The sequence below is a fragment of the Vipera ursinii genome (assembly GCF_947247035.1).
Source record: "Vipera ursinii genome assembly, chromosome: 1".
NCBI classification, from domain to species: domain Eukaryota; kingdom Metazoa; phylum Chordata; class Lepidosauria; order Squamata; family Viperidae; genus Vipera; species Vipera ursinii.
This window is the reverse complement of record NC_139512.1, coordinates 114,640,830-114,665,530: the sequence shown is the minus strand read 5'-3', so window position 1 is coordinate 114,665,530 and position 24,701 is coordinate 114,640,830. Positions and strand designations below refer to the sequence as shown.

At 39.8% G+C, this 24,701-nt stretch overlaps 1 protein-coding gene across 2 annotated transcripts; it reads left to right on the top strand.

Annotated features, from left to right (window-relative positions):
- The first annotated feature begins 265 nt into the window (after positions 1 to 265).
- On the top strand, positions 266 to 23,675 carry LOC310636421 (acyl-coenzyme A amino acid N-acyltransferase 1-like). 2 transcript variants are annotated; one of them, XM_083356236.1, is made up of 5 exons: positions 266 to 357; positions 1,122 to 1,606; positions 3,512 to 3,714; positions 6,001 to 6,147; positions 21,639 to 23,675. In XM_083356236.1, exons 2-5 carry the CDS (start codon positions 1,144 to 1,146, stop codon positions 22,227 to 22,229), a joined length of 1,404 nt encoding a protein of 467 aa, XP_083212362.1. In that variant the 5' UTR covers positions 266 to 357; positions 1,122 to 1,143; the 3' UTR covers positions 22,230 to 23,675. The 2 variants fall into 2 exon arrangements, with proteins under 2 accessions (XP_083212362.1, XP_083212363.1); XM_083356237.1 differs by lacking the exon at positions 6,001 to 6,147.
- The last annotated feature ends 1,026 nt before the right edge of the window (positions 23,676 to 24,701 follow it).

Sequence of the window (24,701 nt, the reverse complement as noted above, 5' to 3'; positions counted from 1 at the left end):
TTTAAGGCATTTAACGGTTAAAAGAAAGCATTATTTATTTAATCACTCTGTAAAGTGATTGTGCAAAAAACAAATAGAATACTGTACTTTACTGTTCCCATTTCTTTCTAAAATTGCTCGTTCCAGTCTATTAAATTCCATTCCAACTTTTATATCACCCTGAGAATTAGTTCGAGTCACATGGTGCAGATCCAGCTCCTTATTTTCCAAAATCTTCACTGGATCTTCTTTAAGGAAATTGTTTGCTGCAGAGAAGAGTGTGGGAAACAGTTCGGAGTTCTGCTCAAAGTTTTTTTTCCCCCTTAGCCATCAGCTGGCAGAGCAAGCCTTTATTCTGGAAAAGTTTGGAACTGAAAGGTATTGTATTTGTTGTGGGTTGGACTGTGTACTGTGCCTCTCCATTACGGTTGAGAGAAAAGAAAGTGGCTGTGAGAAGCTGGTTCTGCAATCAGACAAATCCAGAGGCTCACTTTGGGGAGGAGCAGCTGGAAGGTAAAGGGGGCATGCAAAATCCTGACAAGCTTTGCCTTGTCCTCCCCTCATCTGCTCCATGGGAGGGAGTTAACTTAAAGGAAAGTTTGTTTAGCTGTCTTGATGTATTCATAGTGAACTGCAAAGTCATCAAGTTTGGAATTGCCTGTGGAAAGATGATCTCACACAGGTGTGGATCCAAAGCTCTTATTGTTCATTTTCCCGCCTGCTGGTTTTAACAACATTTTGATAATCTTGCAAACTGATCTGCAGCATAAACCAGTTGATGCCAATCATTTCAAAGTAGGAAATTGTAGATGTGTGTTCACAAAAGATATCCACAGTTGGTTACATGAGATGCATTTCAATTGATGTGAAACCCCCCTTCCCCCCCCCCAAAAAAAACAATTTAGGAGCATTTATGAAATCCTCCAATTGGTCCTAGTGTTGGGTTCTCAGATTAAGAAATGTCTGAGCAAGTTAATGAAACAGGCACCTCTGAAATACTTCAGCATTGCAACATAGGACTGGCAGAGCAGTGTAGATGACACCTTGACCACAGATTGAGGACCAGCATGGTTTGAGAGGGGAGAGATAAGGAGACTGAACCAGTCCCAAATTTATATGATGAGGAGCCTGACTTTCCCCAGGTACTCTCAAGAGCTGGCAGCTATGGTCCACCTCAGTGTCACTCCTGAAGTCTCTGTTGCTGACTCACCAGTGAAGATTTATGCCTCTGGCCTGGCACCCGCCCAGCTTGTGACCTTACATGCATCACTGACAGATGAAAGGGGAGTGAAGTTTGCAGCCAGAGCCTTTTACCAAGCCAATCAGAATGGAGAAGTAGACGTGGCAGAGGCCTCTGCTCTGGGAGGCAACTATACAGGCGTGTGGTCCATGGGCCTCTTCTACACTCTAAAAGCTGAGAAGATGTTCCACAGGCTGCTCAAACGTGATGTGACAGGCAGCCCCTTCTATGTTCAGATTAGCCTCTTTAATTCTACTGTGATTACGCCCTTGCCCACGGATGAACCATTGGCTACTTGCACTGTGGAACGATGGTACACAGCCCCCGGAGTGGAACGCATCCCAATTAAGTCTGGCCGGGTCCGGGGAGCCCTCTTCTTGCCTCCAGGTATGGAAACTGAATTCTGTTTTCTTTTCCATTTCCCTTTATTGCCTCAACCTGTTGCTTGCAGTGGATGGTGCCTCCAAATGTATCTAGGGTGTTAGTGCCTAGACTTCCTAGCCAGCATGGAAGCAGTGTTGATTTGTGCATTGATGAGCAATCCCATAATTCGTTAGCCCTTTGAGATCAGCCAGACCAGGAAACCATTTTCACAAGTTTGCCTGGATCTATATTTTATTGATAAATGCCATATCTTCCCAAATTTCTTGGTTCCTGGTACCCCTAGCAGTTCCCACACTGATTTCTAATATTAAAATTCCTGAAGTATCCACCTGCTATAGCTAGATTGAAAGATCTGATCTCCTTCTCCACATCTGCCTCTCTGATTGGCTGTTCTGTGTATATGAGCACAGATTGTTTTCTTTTATCCAAGTTGGATCATGGTACTGATAAAAGAGACCATATGCCCATGCACAATTCTTAGTAAAGGTTTGAACACTTTCTGAAAAGGGGGCATATATAAAAAGTAGAAAGGCATGTCATGCCACAAGGAAGGGAACAAATGGGTCACCCAGATTTGCACAGATGTTTGGAAAGCTAAAGCTGAAAATCAGTTGAAGTTAGTGAAAGATGCTAAGAACAAGAAAAGGCTATTTGTCATCATTATGTCCAAAGAAAAAAACAATAATTTGTAAATGAGCTATGAGAATTAGACATCCCAGTCTTTCCTGAGAAATTGATAAGCACTCCATTGGACAGAAACATAGTCAGGGAACACTTATTGACTTTAAAGGAATCTTTAAACCAAATATTTTGGCCTAGATGATTCCTGAAAGAACTTGCTGATGATCTGGTCAAATCATTATCTTTGGAATATCTTAGGGAATGTGAAATACCAAATGACAAGAAATATTTGAAGCTTACTTATTTGGAGTAGTACTAATTCACAGTATTCGTGGACTACCCCAGTTATGAGAGTCTGTTACTACTCACCACTATAAGTTAGCATGGTCAGACTAATCTTTACTTTCTATTAACTTCTTTCATAGGTTATGGAAATGCTATAGATACAACACTATATAATCAAGATTTCATCAATGCATTTGACAAAGTATCCATGACAGCAGGTTGGATGATTGTGGTTGAGTGACATGTCAGTTAGGACAGAGGTCTCCAACCCCCAGTCCGTGGACCAGTACTGGGCCGTGGCATGCCAGCAACCGCGCAAACAAGCAAAGCCCCATCTGCGGGACAGCACACAAAACCACACACACACTCCAGTCTGTGGAAAAAGTTCTCTCCATGGAACTGGTCCCTGGTGCCCAAAAGGTTGGGGACCTCTGAGTTAGGATATATAGTGATCTGAAAATCATATTCAGATGCTCATTTAATCATAATTCTTCGTGAAACTAAAGTGAGATACTGAATTCAGTGCTGCAAACTTCAGCCTGGGTCTGATACAATGCAATATTTTTTATTAATGTGTTGGATGATCGGGTAGAGGGAATGCTCTTCAGATCTGCAGATGTCACAGAATTAGCTGAAATAGCTGATGCCCTAGAGATAAAGTTGAACACGGACGTAGTAGCTTAGAGAAATGGAACAAAATGACAGAAAGAAACTTAACTGAGACACAACGAAAAGTCATTCATGCATCTCACAAATAAGATGTGAGATGCACAGCTTGCCAACAGTACCTATGAAAAAGATTTTGCAAGAGGAGCTAAGTGAAAATTAAATTTGGCTCAGCAGTATGACATTGCTACTAAAAAAAAGCAAATGCAGTTCTAGACATCATTAAGAGCATTGTTCCCAAATCAGAGAAAGTAATGTATTTGACAAAAGGGATTTTACTCTTTGTTTTTCATTTCTTCACTTATCCTTGTTTTTTCTCCCTCTCTGCCTCACCAGGCCCTGGGCCATTTCCAGGACTGATTGACATATTTGGTGGAGCTGGAGGACTAATCGAATTTCGAGCTGGCTTATTGGCTAGCAAAGGCTTTGCAGTTCTGGCTTTGGCTTACTTTGCATATGATGATTTACCACAGACTCTGGAAGTAATAGATCTGGAGTATTTTGAGGAAGCAACCAGACTGCTCTTGAAAAATCCTAAGGTGTGCATGAGATTATATCTTTTCTTAAACTTCTTGTTGGCACTCAGGAAGATCCTAGAGTTTCTTCTCTATTTGTTATGCAGAATATTTCATACAAACTTAGAATGCTATGCATCTGTCAGATATACAGTAGTGGCCAAAATTGTGGAAATGTTTTGGAAAAAGTGTACAGTAGAAATGCCACCTCTGGTTAAGTTTCCACCAATTTTTCTTCTATTTTCTTTATAACTGTAGCCTTTGTCACTTAATAATACTATTTTACATCACTTTCTGGGCAACCAGTCAACTCTTGGCAGTATTACTTTAATTTTATTACATTTTAGATGCTCACTAAATGAAAGAACACAAAAAACCCCAACCAACTTAGATAGTGATCACATAGCACACTAACAAATGTCCTCCTCTCAGCTTCAATACATGACATCAATAACTGAATCCTACTGTGATCTGATTGGCTCATTGCCAAAACAAGATGACACCTGATTGGTTCTCTAAACACTCATGCTCATTGGCTACAATCAGATGAAGGAAAGCCACCTGATATCAACCTAAGCAAGTTGTGCCTCCTTTTTCTGGTTATTTGGCTATTACTTTTCATAGAATACAGTACAGATAATTGAACAAACCTTGTTGCATTACATTCTTGATTAAATTATCTTTCCATTCATATATATTTTTATGGTACTACTCAGTGCTTTTTTTCAACAACAACAACAACAAAAAGGTGCCGGAACACTCATCTTGTTAATCTTTTATTTATATAATTTTATTTATATATTTATTTATATAACAATTATATATTCAATTCTTAGCATACATTTAATTTATTGTATTTAAGACAAATATATTTTTGAATCATAAATATTAAATTTTTGCTCTTTTCAATGATCCATACTAATGCTTTAGAAATATAATTTCCAGTTTTAGCTATAGTAAGCAAGCAAATTACACTAAAGCTAAATTTAACGTTACTTGTTAAATATATTTACTGTATTTCAGAATTAGTATTCTTTCAGTCACAATCTTATTCCTATTCAATTTAGCTGATTTTAAAATGTGATGTAAAATCATAAGCACATAAAAAGAAAACAGCAGAAACAGCTGCAAATTAACTCAACAGTTCTATGCTTAGCAACATTTCCATTTAATCGAAGTCCTTGCTCTTTCCAAATCTATTTCAGGGTTTACTTCCTATAAATATACACAAACAATGGGAAATGAGTTTCTGGGCTGGTTCAAATTTTTTGCACATTCCAAAAATTATGTCACGAGTGATGTATTTATAGGTATATAATTAAAAGTACAATTGGCAGTGCAGACATGCCAAATGCTTCTAAAGTCAGAACCAAAATACATATATACACAATTTTTTCTCTCCTAAATTTTCAGGTAATGTATCTGTTCCATATAAATATAAAAGCATGATAGGCTCTGTATTTGTACAAGTGGCCGGTTATCTCAGTATGCAGAAACATGGATTACTACAACCAGAAGTTGCAAGCCCTCTCCTTTTCACTGCATGGGAATTCAGACCCGAGATGAACTTTTTGGTAGTAGCACAGCTTGTGCAAAAGCTTTTTTTGTGTGTGTGCAAAAAAAAGGTGCCAGAATGCTGTTCTGAGCATTCTATGAGAAAAAAAGCCCTGGTACTACTCCCCCCCAAAAAGTGGTGTTGTTAGCCATCAAACCTCAAAAATACACTTTCCCCAAAGATTTCCACAATTTTGGCCACTACTGTAACCAGCTAAAGGGATTTTGGGCCTGATACCAGCATAGCACAGCAAAGATCAGTAGCATTGTTCCTGAGGGCAGAATGATGAGAGCAGCGCTGCATTGCCACCTTTTGTATGTGCATTGTGATACATTGCTGACCCCTCAATGCTACAATGCTCTTTTGTCATTTTGTGGACACACCCATTATATCCACCCTCTCAGTTTTCATTAAAGCATACAATTTTTTTTCCTTAGGCTTCCTTATGTGTAGCTGAAAAACATGCAACAATATGCAATTAAGAGTCATGCTTAAAAGTGCCCTGCTTTAATGAGCTGATTCATAAAAGCAGCAACATTTTTTTCAGGCTTCCTTCCTTCCTTCTGTCTGTCATATTTTCTTGTCACGTATTGGCTGGCTGGCAGAAAGAAAAGTTCATTTTTGAATGTGCAGATCTACAATAAAACAGCATGTGCATTAGTATGTCATTTTTATAACTTTGATATCACCCCTCATTGTTTTAAGGAAGAAACTGATTTAAACTTTTGTATGTCTCTCTGTATTTGCTCCTCTAGGTAAGAGGTCCAGGACTTGGAATTATTGGTTTGTCCAAAGGAGGAGAAATTGCATTGGCCATGAGTACCTTCTTAAAGGAAGTAGTGGCTTCAGTGTGCATCAATGGTCCAACAATAATGAGTGGTACACCACTTCACTTTCATGATGTCAGTATCCCTGGAGCTTACTACCCATATGAGAAGATTTTCATTAATGAAATGGGATTTATATCCGTTTTTGATTGCTTCGGACATCCTCAGGATGAAACATTTAAAGGATCTACCATTCCTGTGGAGAAGGCCCAAGGGCACATCCTCTTTGTGGTGGGGGAAGCTGACCAAAGCTTCAATAGCAAGGCGTTTGCTGAAGCAGCCCTGACTCGAGCAAAGAAATGTGGGAAAAATCATTGTAGCCTGTTGTCTTATCCAGGGACTGGACATCTGATAGAACCCCCTGGTTCTCCAGTTTGCTATGCCTACCCAATTCTGATTTCTCCCTTGCCAATCCAGTGGGGAGGGGAAATGAAGCCTCATGCTGAAGCCCAGGAGCACTCCTGGAATGAGATCCTGAATTTTTTTAAGTTTCATCTTGGGCCACTTCACAATAGCAGTTTATGATAAAAGAAAGGCCAGGTTGTTTAGCTTCCTTTAGAATTATGGAGTTGGATGGAGCCACTGAGGCCATGAACTCCAATCTTCTACCCTGCACAGAAATTAAAGTTAAAACACCTCTTTTAGATGAAGGGGAGCCCTCTAGCTCTTCGACTGATTAGATCCATTGTTGAACTACTGCTTGGTGTTAGGAAATTTTTCAGAACATTCAAATAGAGTCTGCCTCACTATTTAGATGTCCCACAGTCTGAGAAGAAAACAGATGTTAGCATTCTCTGTGAGCTTCTTAAGGAATGCTATTATATTCTTCCTTCCATTCTTTGTTTTTCATAAAGCTACACACATCAAGATTCTTCCTTCTGCCTTTTCCACCTGTACAGTATAAGCTGCCCAAAGTATTTTCCCCCTGTAAGAGATGGAAGGGAGATTCTACCCCACCCTCTAAAAACAGCGGTGACTGACTATGCAGGAGAGTTTAAAACATTGCAAGAATAACCTAATTCTCACTGGATCTTTCTCTTTCTAAAATTTGTGGACTAAAAGATTTATTTTTATTGAAGATTTGGGGTTTTACTACAAAAGAAGTAAAATTGGACCAAGGATTATAAAAAAATTGGACTTAAAAAAAACCCTAAATGGTATGGGCAACATCTTGTAGCTACAGTGGGACAAAAAAGTATTTAGTCAGCCACCAATTGTGCAAGTTCTCCCACTTAAAAAGATGAGAGAGGCCTGTAATCAACTATGAGAAACAAAATGGGGGGAAAGAATCCAGGAAATCACATTGTAGGATTTCTAATGAATTTATTTGCAAATTATGGTGGAAAATAAATATTTGGCCAATAACAAAAGTTCATCTCAATACTTTGTTATATACCCTTTGTTGGCAATGACAGAGGTCAAACGTTTTCTGTAAGCCTTCACAAGGTTTGCACACACTGTTGCTGGTATTTTGACCCATTCCTCCATGCAGATCTCCTCTAGAGCAGTGATGTTTTGGGGCTGTCGCTGGGCAACACGGACTTTCAACTCCCTCCAAAGGTTTTCTATGGGGTTGAGATCTGGAGACTGGCTAGGCCACTCCAGGACCTTGAAATGCTTCTTATGAAGCCACTCCTTCATTGCCCAGGTGGTCTGTTTGGGATCATTGTCATGCTGAAAGACCCAGCCACGTTTCATCTTCAATGCCCTTGCTGATGGAAGGAGGTTTTCACTCAAAATCTCACAATACGTGGCCCCATTCATTCTTTTCTTTACATGGATCAGTCGTCCTGGTCCCTTTGCAGAAAAACAGCCCCAAAGCATGATGTTTCCACCCCCATGCTTCACAGTAGGTATGGTGTTCTTTGGATGCAATCCTGTTCTGGATCATCCAAATGCTCTCTAGCAAACTTCAGACGGGCCTGGACATGTACTAGCTTAAGCAGGGGGACACATCTGGCACTGCAGGATTTGAGTCCCTGGCGGCGGCGTGTGTTACTGATGGTAACCTTTGTTACTTTGGTCCCAGCTCTCTGCAGGTCATTCACTAGGTCCCCCTGTGTGGTTCTGGGATTTTTGCTCACCGTTCTTGTGATCATTTTGACCCCACGGGGTGAGATCCTGTGTGGAGCCCCAGAATGAGGGAGATTATTAGTGGTCTTGTATGTCTTCCATTTTCTAATAATTGCTCCCACGGTTGATTTCTTCACACCAAGCTGCTTGCCTATTGCAAATTCAGTCTTCCCAGCATGGTGCAGGTCTATAATTTTGTTTCTGGTGTCCTTCGACAGCTCTTTGGTCTTGGCCATAGTGGAGTTTGGAGTGTGACTGTTTGAGGTTGTGGACTGGTGTCTTTTATACTGGTAACAAGTTCAACCAGGTGCCATTCATACAGGTAACGAGTGGAGGACAGAGGAGCCTCTTAAAGAAGAAGTTACAGGTCTGTGAGAGCCAGAAATCTTGCTTGTTTGTAGGTGACCAAATACTTATTTTACCGAGGAATGTACGAATTAATTCATAAGAAATCCTACAATGTGATTTCCTGGATTCTTTTCCCCCATTTTGTCTCTCATAGTTGAGGTATACCTATGATGAAAATTACAGGCTTCTCTCATCTTTTTAAGTGGGAGAACTTGCACAATTGGTGGCTGACTAAATACTTTTTTGTCCCACTGTAAATTTGATATTACAATTTGTTATTGCCTAAAAAGAGTCTTGGCTTGAAGCCTAGACTATAGATAAGACTGCAACCTTGAGAGATAACAACTGTGAGAAGCCCAGCTGTGCTCTATACTCAGTGACAAAATTATTTTCATTCTCTGATTGTAAAGCTTTTAACTCAACACTCTACTAAGAGAATATTGATGAAGATCAGGAACAGATTATGTTGAAAGCAATTTATGAAACTATTCTTACAGCCACTGATGAAATAAGAAGCTACAGAAAAGAACAAGATGTCAGCCTAGATATACGAATCCAAACTTTGATTACAACTAAAGAATTAACCACACAGAATGTAACAGAAGAAGTGGAACAATTAAATACTACGATAGAAGATTCAATTGACCAACAAACACAGTTAATGGAAAACCCAGGCTGATAACATGGAAAAGGGAAAAGACTTTCTATATAAACCAGAAGAAACCTGAGGATCAAGAAGAAGAACACTGAAGGGAAGATAAACATTTCAGGACAACTACGTCAGGATGGAAAAATAGAGAGATGATTTGTTAGTCCTTCCAAAAAAATGGCGACCGGATGGCCTTTTCTACTTCAAACAATATATATAATAATACAGGGAGATCTATTTGATGATTTAAAAGCTCAGACTTGGAAGGTGAGTTAGCAAAGAAAGAAAGTTAGAGCTGTTTTTCAGTGAAGCAGTTGGAAGATTCGGAATGCCGAATTCTTCGTCTGAAATTTCTTTTTGTTGGGGACCCTAAGGGTCCAGAACCCACCCTGAAGGGGTGGAATGAAAGAAGGAAATCCCAGGGACTTAGAAGAGAGGGCGGTCTCTCCGAACAGTCCAGGAAAAGCCTCCCAGAAACCAACAGAAGAAAAGGCTGGCTAACTCCATGTCCAGCAATAGCTGAAACAACAGAAGCCATAAGCTTTTAAACTAAGTGGATCTTAAACAGCATACTTGAATCTGGGTTAAGAATATTGATTTTCTCTATCCTACCTATTTTCTTGAAGAAGAAAGTCCCCCAAATAAGAGATCTCTGAAGAAGGAAAGGGGGAGGGGGACTCTGCTCCCTCCCTTTTAGTTAGCGGTGAAACTTACCCTTCAAAGAAAGAAAAAAGACTAGAAAGACATGAAAAATGAACAAATGCTGACACCTGTTGGTGGATGAGGATTTTTTTTCTCTGAACCTCAAAGTTTTTAGAAAATGCAGCTGTGTAAACAAAGTGAGAATAACAAAGCTGAAGCAATGAATACTTTACAAAAGGAAACATATGATAAGCGACAACAGTTTCAAAGGACAATGATTTTAAACTACATAGAAATCCAGAATAACTTTGAGAGCATGAATGAACTCATTTTCAACTTAATTTCCCGGGAAAATACAGTAGAGATGACCGAACAAAATTCTGAGGATAGACACTTAAAGAAGGAACCTTATAAAATGATCACTTCACAAAAGGAAGCATATGATAAGCAGCAAAAATTTCAAAGGACAATGACCTTAAACTACAAGGAAATGCAGAATAATCTTGAGAGCATGAAACAACTTATTTTCAACTTAATTTTACTTCAAGAACTTTCTCAGGAAAATACAGGAGAGATGACTAAATATAATTTTGAGGATACTTGAAGATGGAACCATATACAATAAAAAATTATGATTTAATTCAAATGGGAAATATTTCAACACGTCTAAGCAACTTTGAAGATAAGGAAAAGAATGAGAAAAAATTCCTTACAGGAAAACAAATGATGCAGCAAAACATATTGATTAAGAAAGGCAACGACCAGAGAAAAAAGACTAAAATGAAAATTCAAGAAAAAGAAGATGGTGCTTATCAGAAAGAATACTTTAAAAAGAAACATTTGTTTGAATATGGCTAAAGAAATGGAAAAACTTTGAAATATATTACTCTTAGAGGGATAATTTTTCCCCCTTAACTAATATAATTTGTTTTTTTCCTTTTTTATTCCTCTGAAAAAAGTTGAAATGATTTAAACAAAAGCAAATGTTTTAGTTATTTAAATGTGACAATAAGAAAAGCATAAAAATGTGTTTTGAATGAGAGTTAAAGGATTAGATGATTAGAACTATTGAATGGAATGCTCAAAGTTTAAACAGGTTAAATACATTCTTAGCTATGGTCAAAAAGAATAAGAAATTGAGGGAATAAATATATATTAAATTAGGAGGAATACATATTTTAAGTTATATGTTATTTTTTGTATCTCAGTGCTCTTGTCTTTTTTTTCTTTTTTTTATTGAAAAGTTTTTAGTACATTTTATCTTTAACAATCCCTCCCCCCCACCCCCCACCCAACCCTTTCTCACCCTCCCTAACCCTCCCCCCTCCCCTTCCCCCCTCCCCATCCCCGACTTCCCAGAGCTAAATACAAGGTATAAAAGTAAAAACAATCATAAACAACCATATGCTAACAACAATAAGCTATTAAGTCTATCGCACTCTAGCTCATATAAAATGACTACAAACGATACTAGTATCACATCAAAACTTATACAAATGCTAAATGAAACTTTAGTACCATATTTGTTCTGGATGTAATCAATCCACTTTTTCCACTCCATAATATAACGTTGTTGCGAGTGGTCTTTCAAATAAGCCGATATTTTTGCCATTTCCGCCAGGTCAGAAACTTTTAAAGTCCATTCTTCTATAGTCGGCAGTTCCTCCTTCTTCCAATATTGACCTACTAAAAGTCTTGCTGCCGTAATTAAGTTCAACATCAACTTAGTGTCCACAACAGTAGTATCCGTAATTATGCCCAATAAAAACAATTGCGGACAAAACTTTATCCTTTGCTTAAATATCTTCTGCATATTCCACCAGATTTTAATCCAAAAAGCTTTAACCTTTTTGCAGGTCCACCATATATGAAAATACGTTGCATCTTCGCCACCACATCTCCAACGTTTAGGTTGATAGTTCGGATACATACTTGCAAGCTTTTTAGGATCTAAATGCCACCTATAAAACATTTTGTAAAAGTTCTCTCTTAAATTTTGAGCTTGCGTAAATTTTACGTTCCTCACCCAGATCTTTTCCCAAGTGTCCATTGTGATAACTTCTTGAATATTCTGAGCCCATTTTATCATACAATCTTTAACAAGTTCTGTTTCTGAGTCAATTTCTATCAATGCAAGATATATCCGTTTGATATGTGCTGGACCCTGATTTCTAATTTGCTTTACCAGATTTTCATCAGTCATTGAAAAACCAATTTTCTGATCTTCTTTCCACCTGGCCCGTAATTGCCCATATTGAAACCAGGTTTGAACAATCTTCTCTTCTCGTAGAAAATTGTACGGCTTCAAACACCATACGTTCCTCTCCAAACTTAAGATTTCCTTGTATGTAGTCACATCATGTTTGAACCCAACATTTATATTTTCTATTGCGTGTTTCGGTATTGCCCATAAAGGTATCTTGTAATTTAGCTTATGTCTGTACTTTTTCCAAACTCTCAGCAATGCTTGTCTTAAAATATGCACCTTAAACACATTATCTACCTTCTTATCATACAATAAATATGCATGCCAGCCAAATAACAAGTCGTGGCCATCAAGATTTAATAATCTCCCTTGGGTTAAATTAATCCAGTCACTTATCGCTGACAACGCAGCAGCTTCATAATATAATTTAAAATTGGGCATTTTAAGACCACCTCTTTCACGCGTGTCCTGCATAATCTTAAATTTAACTCGTGGCCTTTTTCCTGCCCATACAAATTTATTGATACCCTTTTGCCATTCCTCCAAATTTGAGTCCTTTTTAAGAATAGGTATCATTTGAAATAAGAATAAAAATTTCGGCAAAACATTCATTTTCACTGCTGCAATTCTTCCCAATAGAGACAATTGTAATTTTTTCCAACTTTCCAATTCTTTTTGAATTTTTCCCCATAATTTTTCATAATTATTTTTATATAACTTTGCATTTGAGGGTGACAAATACACCCCCAAATATTTAACCCTTTTAACAATCTCAAATCCAGTTAACCCTTCTAAAAAGGCCTTTTGCAATACTGTCATATTTTTAGCCAATATTTTAGTTTTTTGTACATTAACCTTAAATCCAGAAACCTTCCCATATTGCATTATTATCTCCATCAGGTCCACAACAGAATTTTTTGGCTGAGTCACCATAACAACCAGATCGTCTGCAAACGCCCTCAATCTATAATCCTGATCTCTAATTTGAATTCCCTTAATTTTTTCCGAATTCCGTATTTTAATCAATAATATCTCCAATGTTAAAACAAATAATAAAGGTGATAACGGACACCCTTGTCTTGTGCCCTTTTCAATATTACATACCTCAGTCAAACTATTATTTACTATTATTCGGGCTGTTTGTTTTTGATATAATGCCCTAATTGGTTGTAAAAATTTATCCCCAAAATTCATTTTATCTAATACTTTCATCAAAAATTGCCAATCCAATTGATCAAAGGCTTTTTCGGCGTCTAGAAAAATCAGTGCCGCAGGGATCTGGTTGTTCCTTTCCAAAAATTCCAACAAGTCTACTATATGCCTCACATTATTTTTCATTTGTCTGCCACTAATGAACCCAGTTTGGTCACCATGAATTATCTGTTGCAAAACCCTCATCAATCTGTTAGCTAAAACCTTAGCAAATATCTTGTAGTCCGTATTCAAAAGTGATATTGGTCTGTAATTTCTTACTTGAGTGACATCGTGATCTTCCTTCGGAATCAGAGAAATAAAAGCAGTTTTCCAAGACGGAGGCACCCCTCCTCCCCTTTGAATTTTCTGAAACAATTCCCTTAATGGCTTTATCATCTCCAATTGTAGGTTTTTATAATACACCGCAGTCAGTCCATCCGTGCCTGGCGCTTTATCCACCTTCAATTGTTTAATTGCTAAAAGAATTTCTTCTTCTGTTATCAATTGATTAATCTCTTCCTTTTGTTCTTGTGTAAGAACCGGGATGTTGGCATTCCTCAAATATACATCAATATCTGCTTCATTAATCTTATCTTTAGCATATAATTTAGAATAAAAGTCTACAAAAGCTTCCTTAATAAGATCCTGTTGATACACAACCTTACCCTTATGTTCTATTTTATCTATGTTAGAAGCCCTTTGCTTCTTCCTTAACATGTAAGCTAACCATCTGCCTGGTTTATTGGCATTGCAAAAAGTATTATGCCTAGCAAACCGTAAGTTAGTTGCCACCTGATCAGCCATCAACTTGTCAAACTGTCCTCTTAACAAATTAATAACCTCTTTGATCTTCACATCCGATGGATTCAAAATTAGGGCCTTTTCTTTTTCCCTAATTTCATTCTCTAATTCTTTCCTCCTAAATTCCAAGTTACGTCTATATTTGTTGTTCATATATATTAACACCCCTCTCATATAAGCTTTACTAGCATCCCAAACCATATCCATAGAAGTACCCTTGTTCATATTACCGTATATACTTGAGTATAAGCCGACTCGATTATAAGCCGAGACCCCTAATTTTACCCCAAAAAACTGGAAAAAGTTGGTGACTCGAGTATAAGCCGAGGCTGGGAAATGCAGCAGCTCACGGTAAATTTCAAAAATAAAAATACAGGTAGATAACAATAAAATTGCTTTAATTGAGGCATGTGGAAAAGAGGGTCAACAAAAACAATATATTATCAGTATATTCAACAAAAACAATATATTATCAGTATATTCAACAAAAACAATATATTATCAGTATATTCAACAAAAACAATATATAATATTAAAGTATTAACAATAACTTTAAATGTACAAAAACCTTAACTCAATAAGCAACCAAGCTAAAACACAAGCATCAAAATCCTTCAAAACTGGATTCCTCCTCCTCATCTGTATCTGCAAACAGAGCTTCAGCTGTAGCTGGTGTGAGGTTATCATCATATACATTGTCACAGAGTTCGCTGTCATCACTATCACAGTTGTCCTCCTCATGCAAAGCAGTGTCTTCACTGCCATCCATAGCATTACTTATGCCACATTTCCTGAAGGCGTGCTTCACCATGTCCTCTGGAATCTCTTCCCATGCATCACGAACCCACTTTGCTATCAGTTCTATGTCAGGCTTCATCATATTTCCACCTTTTGTTAGTCGGGCTTGACCAGATGACATCCATTCGCACCACATCTTTCGCACACGGTCTTTGAAAGGTTTATTTAAACACACATCTAAGGGCTGTAATACAGATGTAAGCCCACCTGGAATAACGGCTAAAGTAACTTGAGAAGACTTTGCCAATGTTTTTATGTCATCAGATGTGTGGGCTCTGAACATATCCCAAACTAGCAATGATGGTTTTTTCTTTAAGGCTGCTCCTGGTCGTCCATTCCAAACTTCTTCCAGCCACTTTTTTGTTCCATCTTCATCCATCCAGCCTTTAACATGTGGGCGCACTGTAATTCGTGGTGGGAATTTGACCTTTTTAGGCAAGGTCTTTCTTTTAAAAATAATGACAGGCCGCAGCTTAGTTCCATTAGCCAAACATGACAGAACAACTGTAAAATGGTTTTTCTCATTACCTGTGGTTCTGAGTAAAACAGTTTTGTCTCCCAAACTTGCCACGGTTCTGTTGCTTGGAAGATCAAAGGTCATAGGTGTTTCATCCATATTCCCAATATCTCCCAGGTCATAGTTATGGATCTTTCTTTGTTTTATGATGAATGAATGGAATGACATCACTTTTTCATCAAGGTCTTTTGGCAACTTCTGTGAAATCTTTGTTCTTTGCCGCAAACATAGGCCATACCTATTCATGAAGCCAGTACACCATCCTGCTGACGCAACAAAATTTTCAATGCCTGGTACTTTTAATTTGTCATCTTTAGCCATTTGAAGGGCACGTAAGCGAATTCCCATGCGTGTTACGTAGTAACCATTTTGACGACACTCCATAACCCATTCATGCAATTCAGCCTCTAGAGCCACATATGGAGTTGTTAAACCACGTCGAGCTTTTTTTGCCTTTGGAATCTTTTCCAACTCAGCTTTCATTTTCCGCCACTCCCTCACTTGTTTTTCATCAACACCAAATTCCCTACTTGCAATACTGTTATTGCTTTTTTCTGCTCTTAACACAACCTTTAGTTTGAAAGCAGCTTCGTATGACCTGCGTCTTTGTTTTGGTGCAAGAGTACTAGAAGTACTGGGCTCCATTTCTAACAGGAATGGGGAGGTCTGCTAGGGAGGCGGCAGTCAAGCGTTGTTTCCCTCCTCGTGGGTGGGTGTGTGTGGGGGGGAGGGGGCAGTCAAGCGTTGTTTCCCTCCTCAGTCAAGCTTGTTTCCCTCCTCGTGCGTGCGTGTGTGTGGGGGGGGGAGGGGCTTGTTTCCCTCCTCAGTCAAGCTTGTTTCCCTCCTCGTGCTTGCGTGTGTGGGGGGGGGCTTGTTTCCCTCCTCAGTCAAGCTTGTTTCCCTCCTCATGCGTGCGTGTGTGTGTGTGTGTGTGTGTGTATCAAGCGTTGTGTTGTTTCCACGTGGGCCCCGGGCTGCGTCCCCGGCGACTCCCCTCCCTCCCCTCACCTCCGGGCCGGGCTTCTCGCCGGCGGGCTGGCTGGCTGGTGCTGGTCCCCGGGCGAGGAAGCGAGGAAGCGGGCGAGCGGCAGCGGCATTTTCGGGGCGGCAGGGGTGAGCGATGGGGGGGGAAAGCATGGGTGAGCGATGGGGGGGAAAGCACGGGTGAGCGATGGGGGGGGAAAGCACGGGTGAGCGATCGGGGGGGAAAGCACAGGTGAGCGATGGGGGGGAAAGCACGGGTGAGCGATGGGGGGGGAAAGCACGGGTGAGTGACTCCGCTCCCTCCCCTCACCTCCGGGCCAGGCTTCTCGCCGGCGGGCTGGCTGGCTGGTGCTGGTCCCCGGGCGAGGAAGCGAGCAAGCGGGCGAGCGGCAGCGGCATTTTCGGGGCGGCACGGGTGAGCGATGGGGGGGGAAAGCACGGGTGAGCGACTCCGCTCCCTCCCCTCACCTCCGGGCCGGGCTTCTCACCGGCGGGCTGGCTGGCTGGTGCTGGTCCCCGGGCGAGGAAGCGAGCGAGCGGGCGAGCGGCAGCGGCATTTTCGGGGTGGCACGGGTGAGCGATGGGGGGGGAAAAGCGGCAGCGGCATTTTCGGGGGCAGCGGGTGAGCGATGGGGGGGGAAAAGCAGCAGCGGCATTTTCGGGAGCAGCGGGTGAGCGATGGGGGGGGGAAAAAGCGGCAGCGGCATTTTCGGGAGCAGCGGGTGAGCGATGGGGGGGAAAAGCGGCAGCGGCATTTTCGGGGGCAGCGGGTGAGCGATGGGGGGGGAAAAGCGGCAGCGGCATTTTCGGGAGCAGCGGGTGAGCGATGGGGGGGGAAAAGCGGCAGCGGCATTTTCGGGAGCAGCGGGTGTGCGATGGGGAAAAGCGGCAGCGGCATTTTCGGGGGCAGCGGGTGAGCGATGGGGGGGAAAAGCGGCAGCGGCATTTTCGGGAGCAGCGGGTGAGCGATGGGGGGGAAAAGCAGCAGCGGCATTTTCGGGGGCAGCGGGTGAGCGATGGGGGGGAAAAGCGGCAGCGGCATTTTCGGGGGCAGCGGGTGAGCGATGGGGGGAAAGCGGCAGCGGCATTTTTGGGAGCAGCGGGTGAGCGATGGGGGGGGAAGCGGCAGCGGCATTTTCGGGGGCAGCGGGTGAGCGATGGGGGGGGAAAGCGGCAGCGGCGGTTGTTGGGGGCGCAGCAGGCGAGGCAGCTTCTCTCAGCAGCCTGTTCCGAACGAAGGGACAGTTCTTTTTTTGGGTTGACTGGAGTATAAGCCGAAGTGGAGTTTTTCAGCCCAAAAAGTGGGCTGAAAAATTCGGCTTATACTCAAGTATATACGGTAGTTTCAAAAAAGTCCTTCATCTGTTTTTTACATTCTTCCACGTTTCCCTGATTTCTAAACAAGTTCTCATTTAAGCGCCAAGAGCGCCTATCTCTATTATCCTTGTCAATCTCTAACCAGACTGGACTATGATCAGACATAGTTCTTGGACAAATCTTTATTTTCTTGATCCTGGAAAAAAAATAATTAGTCGTTAATATAAAGTCAATCCTGGAAAAAGATTGATGTCTATCAGAAAAAAAGTATAATCCTTTTCTTGTGAATGTCTTTCTCTCCAAATGTCTCGCAGCTCCAAATCATCCTTCATCTCGAAAAATTGTCTTTTTTTTCTTGTTTCCCTTTTTCTCTCTCTCTCTTTCTTCTTTTCTCCTTTTACTTTTTTTTACTTATTGATTAAGAAATATAAAAGCATGAGATGGTTTATATGGAAAAAACAGAATTAAATCCACCAATGTAAATATAGTTAAATGTTGAAAAGATTGTCACTTGTAAGAATATTTAGAATTTGGTGTGAGAAATAAGCTGAAATAAACACGGTAACAGGATTTATGATAAGGCAACTAAAATGACAAATAGGATTATTGAAACTATATACTTAACTGTTGTTAATTAAAATAATGAGAATTGTCTTAATCTAATGTTTTGCAAAGAAAGATATTTTGGGGAAAGGGGAAATCAAATGAAATTAACATATGGAATATAGATCATAGAAATTAATTGTTAAGGATTGTCTTATAAATGCTACCCAGACAACATTCTGTTTACAAATTACTGAATGATTTATGTTATGTTAAAAAAATCTAATAAAATATATATTTTTTTAAAAAAAGAAAGCTAGAATAAAGCTGAAGAAAATTGGGATTTTGACTTTTTAGTGAGAATTAAAATAGAACAAACTCAAATAGACAAGATGTGTATTTTGAATACTAGGTTTTGTTAAAAAAAAGCTGAGCTGAGATAAAACTTTGGTTATTTAAAACTTGGAAGTATAAATATTAAAAGTTAAACTTGAATATTAATTTGCTTATAAAAGTTGAATGTAAAAGTAAAACTAGCTTAAATATGAGATAGTAGAGACCAAGAGAAAAAGAGAGGAAGTATTTAATGTTGAAATAAGAGGAATTTTGGTTACTAAATTTAAGACATTTGGAAATTAATAGAAAATAAGAATGTTATACTGTATTATTAATTAGTAGATATAAGATGGCGAGAAATAGGATATATTCAAATAGATAAGATGTGTATCCTGAACATTAGGCTTTGTGATGAATTGAGATAAAGGGAACTCTGGTTATTTAAAACTTGGAAATTATAAATATTAAATGTTAAATTTAAATATTAATGGGAAACTAAAAATTGGGAAAAACTAATTAGGACATGGATAGTTATGAAGAATATGTATAAACTAAAAATTATTGATAAATGTAAGTTATTTTTATTTAATTGATATAATAAGAATTATATTAGTTTAAACATGAGATAGTAAGCACTAAGGGGAAAAGAGAGGAAATATTTGATGTAATAGTTTGAGAGTAGTACTAAAGATATCTGTATGTTATTGAATTATCTATTAACTCAGCCGCCATGTTGCTTTTTAAATATTTAAATGTAAAACTAGCAACTGGAGGAAACTGAGTATCTGAATCCGTACCAATTGGGTTGCAGGCCCGGGCACAGCACGGAGATGGCATTGGTCGCGCTGGTGGATGATCTCTGGCAGGCTCGGGATAGGGGTTATTCCTCTGTCCTGGTCCTATTAGATCTCTCACCGGCTTTTGATACCATCAACCATGGTATCTTGCTGCGACGTCTCCAGGGGTTGGGAGTGGGAGGCACTGTTCTATGGTGGTTCTTCTTCTACTTCTCGGGCCGTTTGCAGATGGTGTTGGCAGGAGGACAGAGGTCAACCCCAAGGCCCCTTGATTGTGCGGTGCCTCAGGGGTCAGTCCTCTCTTCCCTCCTGTTCAACATCTATATGAAGCCACTGGGTGAGATCATATGTGGTTTCGGAGTGAGGTATCATCAATATGCTGATACCCAGCTTTTCATCTCCACTCCGAACCAACCCAGTGATGCCCTCGACATGATGTCCCGTTGCCTGGAAGTGGTATGAATCTGGATGGGGAAGAACAGGCTCCAACTCAACCTGGCCAAGACCGAGTGGCTCTACGTATCGGCATCTCGTGTTGTCCAAGATTTACCATCTTTGGTTATGGGGGGAGATGTGTTGCCTCCTGTTGATAGGGCCTCCTGGATGCACGACTCAATTTAGAACATCATATAGGAGTCGTGGCCAGGGGGGGCATTTGCCCAGGTTCACGTGGTGCGCCAGTTGCGCCCCTATCTGGACCGAGTTGCCTTACGTAGTCACTCATGCACTCGTCACCTCCCGTATAGATTACTGCAACGCTCTCTACATGGGGCTGCCCTTGAAGACCACCCGGAGGCTCCAGCTGGTGCAGAATGCGGCCGCGCGGGTTGTGATGGGAGCATCCCGATACTCCCATATTACACCCCCTCCTGCGTGGGCTGCATTGGTTGCCGGTTGCCCTTCGGGTGAGGTTCAAGGTGCTGGTTCTTACCTATAAAGCCCTACATGGCTTAGGCCCGGGATATTTACAGGACCATCTGCTCCCAGGAACGACTTCCCATCGCCCTGTGCGCTCACACAGAGAGGGCCTCCTCAGGGTGCCATCAGCCAGACAATGTTGGCTGGCGACCCCCAGGGGGAGGGCCTTCTCTGTTGGGGCACCTGCCCTTTGGAATCAGCTCCCCTGAGAACTTCGGATGGCCCCAGATCTCCGGTCCTTTCGTTGTGACCTAAAGACAAACCTTTTCCAACTGGCCGACCTGGACTGAAGATGGGGTTTTTAATTTTGTTTTAATTTTTATTGGTTTTTAGTGGGGCTTTGTAAATTTAATCTCTTTTAATATTTGTATTTATTATTTTATTGTTGTTTTATTGTTGTTAGCCGCCCTGAGTCCTTTGGGAGATAGGGCGGCATATAAGTCCTATAATTAAATTAAATTAAATTAAATCTTAATTCTAAAATTTATTTAGGTGTTCAGAAAGACAAATTACAGATCACTGTGAGGATGAAAAGCCTAAACATAAAAGTTGGTGAAGGTATTATTTCAGTTATCTGAAAATGAAAATTCATCCTATTATAGGTTTGTTAAAGAGATAATGTGCACAAGACAGAAGCTTCAGTTCTTGCCTTGGAGTGCAAAAAAAACAAACCAACCCTCTGTGAAGCAGTGAGGGTCAGCTCTATCACTCCCCTGCTGTCCCACAAAACTAAGCCAGTGGCTGCTTGATTTTGCTCATTAATAGTCTAGGGAAGTATAGTCTAATAATGGAAAACATAATACAGTTTACTGTAACTGGCTTGCTAGAGCAGCATCTTTTTTTCACCAGTTGGCAGCAGTGAGAATAAGAAGAGAGAAACAACTTTGTTTGGGTGGGTGAGAAAGATCTGATTTAGCCCACTGCTAGTGAGTGAAGAGGAACCAAATATTCTGGTTAAGGGCAGATTGGGAACTTCAGGGAGCTCTTGCTGAGTGCACTTCAAGACTGGACAGTGCTATGGACAATGCCAGAGACACCACAGGGCTAAACTGACCAGATTCGGACTGAGAGAAGTATGCCCATTCATTGATAATTGCCCAATCATATTAAGCATGAAACACTGAAAGGGATTAAACCCACAAATATGACACTGTTAACTTCCCAAGAGGTCTCAGGTAGTCTTATTTATGACTACACAAGACAGGAGGATTAAGTGCCAAATTTTAAAACCAAACACTGGGCAAGTTTATACTTTGCCCAGGAGAATTCCATCGCATCCTTTGACAAATTCATTCTCTGTATTTAGACTTTTTTGATAAATGTTTGGATCAGGATTAAGTATTTCCATTTTCTCTGGGTTATGTTTGCATGACCTCTTTTCAAGCTTCTGTGAATTATTTTTTAACCTTGTCTATATGTACATTTCTCTCCTTATCCACCCAGGTAAGAGGTCCAAGAGCTGGAGTCATTGGCTTGTCCAAAGGAGCTGAAATTGCATTAGCCATGGGAACCTTCTTAGAGGAAATAGCAGCTGCAGTGTGCATCAATGGTGCCACAAGTATGAATGGTGCACCCCTCCATTTTCGCGATATCAACATCCCTGCTGTTCCCTACTTGGCAGAGGCGGTTCTCATCAATGAAATAGGATTGATGTCCAGTTTCAATGTCATGGGAGATCCTCTAGATTCAGTTCATGAGGTTTCCGCCATTCCTGTGGGAAAAGCCCAGGGTCACATTCTGTTTGTGGTAGGAGAGGCTGACCAAAGCTTGAACAGTAAGATGTTTGCTGAAGTGGCTTTGGGCCACGCAAAGAAGTGTGGGAGAACTAACTGTAGGTTATTATCTTACCCTAAGGCTGGACATATGATAGAACCACCTGGATCCCCAATTTGCTTCATCTCTTCTATCCGGGGTAGTACTATGCCCACAATATGGGGAGGGGAGATGAAGTCCCATGCCAAAGCTGAGGAACATTGCTGGACAGAGGTCCTGAACTTTTTTCAAATCTATCTTAGCCAAGCTAGAAATTTATGATACCAGAAGGAAGTTCAGGTTGCACAGGTTCTTTTGGTCCACAAATATTATCAAAAAAAAAAACCTACTCACAAGATAGAAATTGGTTTCTCATAATGCATGTTTCATAAAGGTAACTAGATAGTAAGAATCATATACCATGATAAGACTCTGGAAATGCAAAAGAGATTAGCGTTATTGTCTTGTTTGGTGTGTTGTGAATTTCAGAGTACTTCTACAATTTCTATTTCAAAAATTATGGAAACCTTTTGGTAAAAGTATACAGTAGAAATGTCACCTTTGGTTAAGTTTCCACCAATTTTTCTTATAATTTCTTTATAACTGTAGCCTTGTTCACTTAATAATACTATTTTACATCACTTTCTGGGCAACCAGTCAACTCTTGGCAACATTACTTTAATTTTATTACGTTTTAGATGCTCACCCAACCAACTTGATAGCGATCACATAGCACACTGACAAATGTCCTCCTCTCAGCTTCAATACATGACATCAATAACTGAATCCTACTGTGATCTGATTGGCTCATTGCCAAAACAAGATGACACCTGATTGGCTCCCTAAACACTCATGCTCATTGGCTAAAATCAGATTTAGGAAAGCTACGTGATATCAACCTAAGCAAGTTGTGCTTCCTTTTTCTGATTATTTGGCTATAACCTTTCATAGAATACAGTACAGATAATTGAACAAACTTTGTTGCATTACATTCTTGATTAAATTATCTTTCCATTGATATATACTGTAATTTTATGGTACTACTCCCAAAAAAGTGGTGTTATTAGCCATCAAACCTAAAAAATACACTTTTCCCAAAAGGTTTCCACAATTTTGGCCACTACTGTAGTCACTTTTTTTCCTTTTTCCCTTCTTACTATTTTAATATGATATAGGCAAGAATGTTTAAGAGTTTACAACTTCAAGCAAAAAAAAGCTTCCTCTATTGGCTTTCCTAAGCCTATTGCAGGGCTAGGCAATCTTGGCTCTTTTTTATGACTCGTGGACTTCAACTCGCAGAAATCCTGAGCAGCCATGCTGAGAGGAACGGGAGAGGTTTCCAAGCTGAGCCATGGTGGCTCAGGAATTCTGGGAGTTGAAGTCCTTGAATCATAAAAGAGCCAAAGTTGCCTACCCTTCACTAGAGGAGACATTAAAATTATTTACACGGTTATTTCTTTAGGAACTAAACTTTTAGAATCTAAAAGAGCTAATTCAAAAAAACCAACAGGAAAGAACCTCACATTTTTCATCTGCTTTTGGAAGGTAAAATTAAATAACAAAATAATCTATTTCCTATGTTAACATCTCTGCAATGAAATCAATAAAGGTAACAGGAAAGAAATGAGAAACATTTTTCTCAATGTACTATGTCTAATTTATCTGATGCTAGAAAAAAAATAGTATCTTTTGTACATACTCTTGAAAACTATTTTGAATCTAACCATCTATTACAACTAAACCACTTTAAATTAAACAATTCTTAAGAATAAAATATTCTTTATTTTGACTTTACTTTTACTGTTTGAACTGTTGTGTGTTTTGAAAAATAGATTATTTAGAATCTAGTTATGTTGCACTTCAGTCTTTAAATAATTAACCTAGTATATACATAACAATATATGATATTTTCCATGGTGAGCTTAACATCAATAACAACATTTATTAAAAAGGCTAAAATAATTTCTGGTCGTATTATCTGTACATTAAAATTTTGGACAAGCAGTGGTCATGTATCCTAGCAAAAGATGTTACATATGTGCATAAGTGTAGTCAGTAGCATATGCCTTTTTAAAAATATCAAATATGCAAAGAAACAAAAATAAGTCCAAAATATCTGTATTACATCCCAAAATGCCAACTTTGCAACCAATATTTCTCATCCATAACTATGGGACCCTAAGGATACCTGCATACATGCAAATGCTTCTCTGGGATCAGTAACGCAGCAGGGATTGCTTTTTCCTTCCAGTAACATATACCTAAAACCAGTTTATTGCATTTGGCAATTGTACTAAAAAAAAATATCTCATTGTCAACCAATATAATTCATTTAATTTGAAATCAAGTGAAAAATTGATTTAAATTATTTTATTAAAACAAATTAATGGCAATTCTTTTATAAGAAGTTGCCTCAAATAAAATGAGTTTGACATGCCTGCTCTAGATAGTTGAATGCTCCAAAATAATTTTTAGACCAGGCCTGTACATGCAGCCTACCAAGCACCCTTGGACAGAGCACAGACTTTTTTTTTAAGTAATAAAACCACCACCACTGCCCTGAAAGTCATGTTGCCTAGTGCCTCCATGGCTTACCATGACCACGAGCCCCAACACTGTAGATGCTCCTCTAGTCACCAAATCATTGATTAGCCCACCAGCATTCCTTTCAGACCACAAAGATTTTTAATTTATCAGTGTGGGCCTGTCCCTTCTACAAGTTGCACAGATCTCTTCTAAATTTTCCTCTTGCCT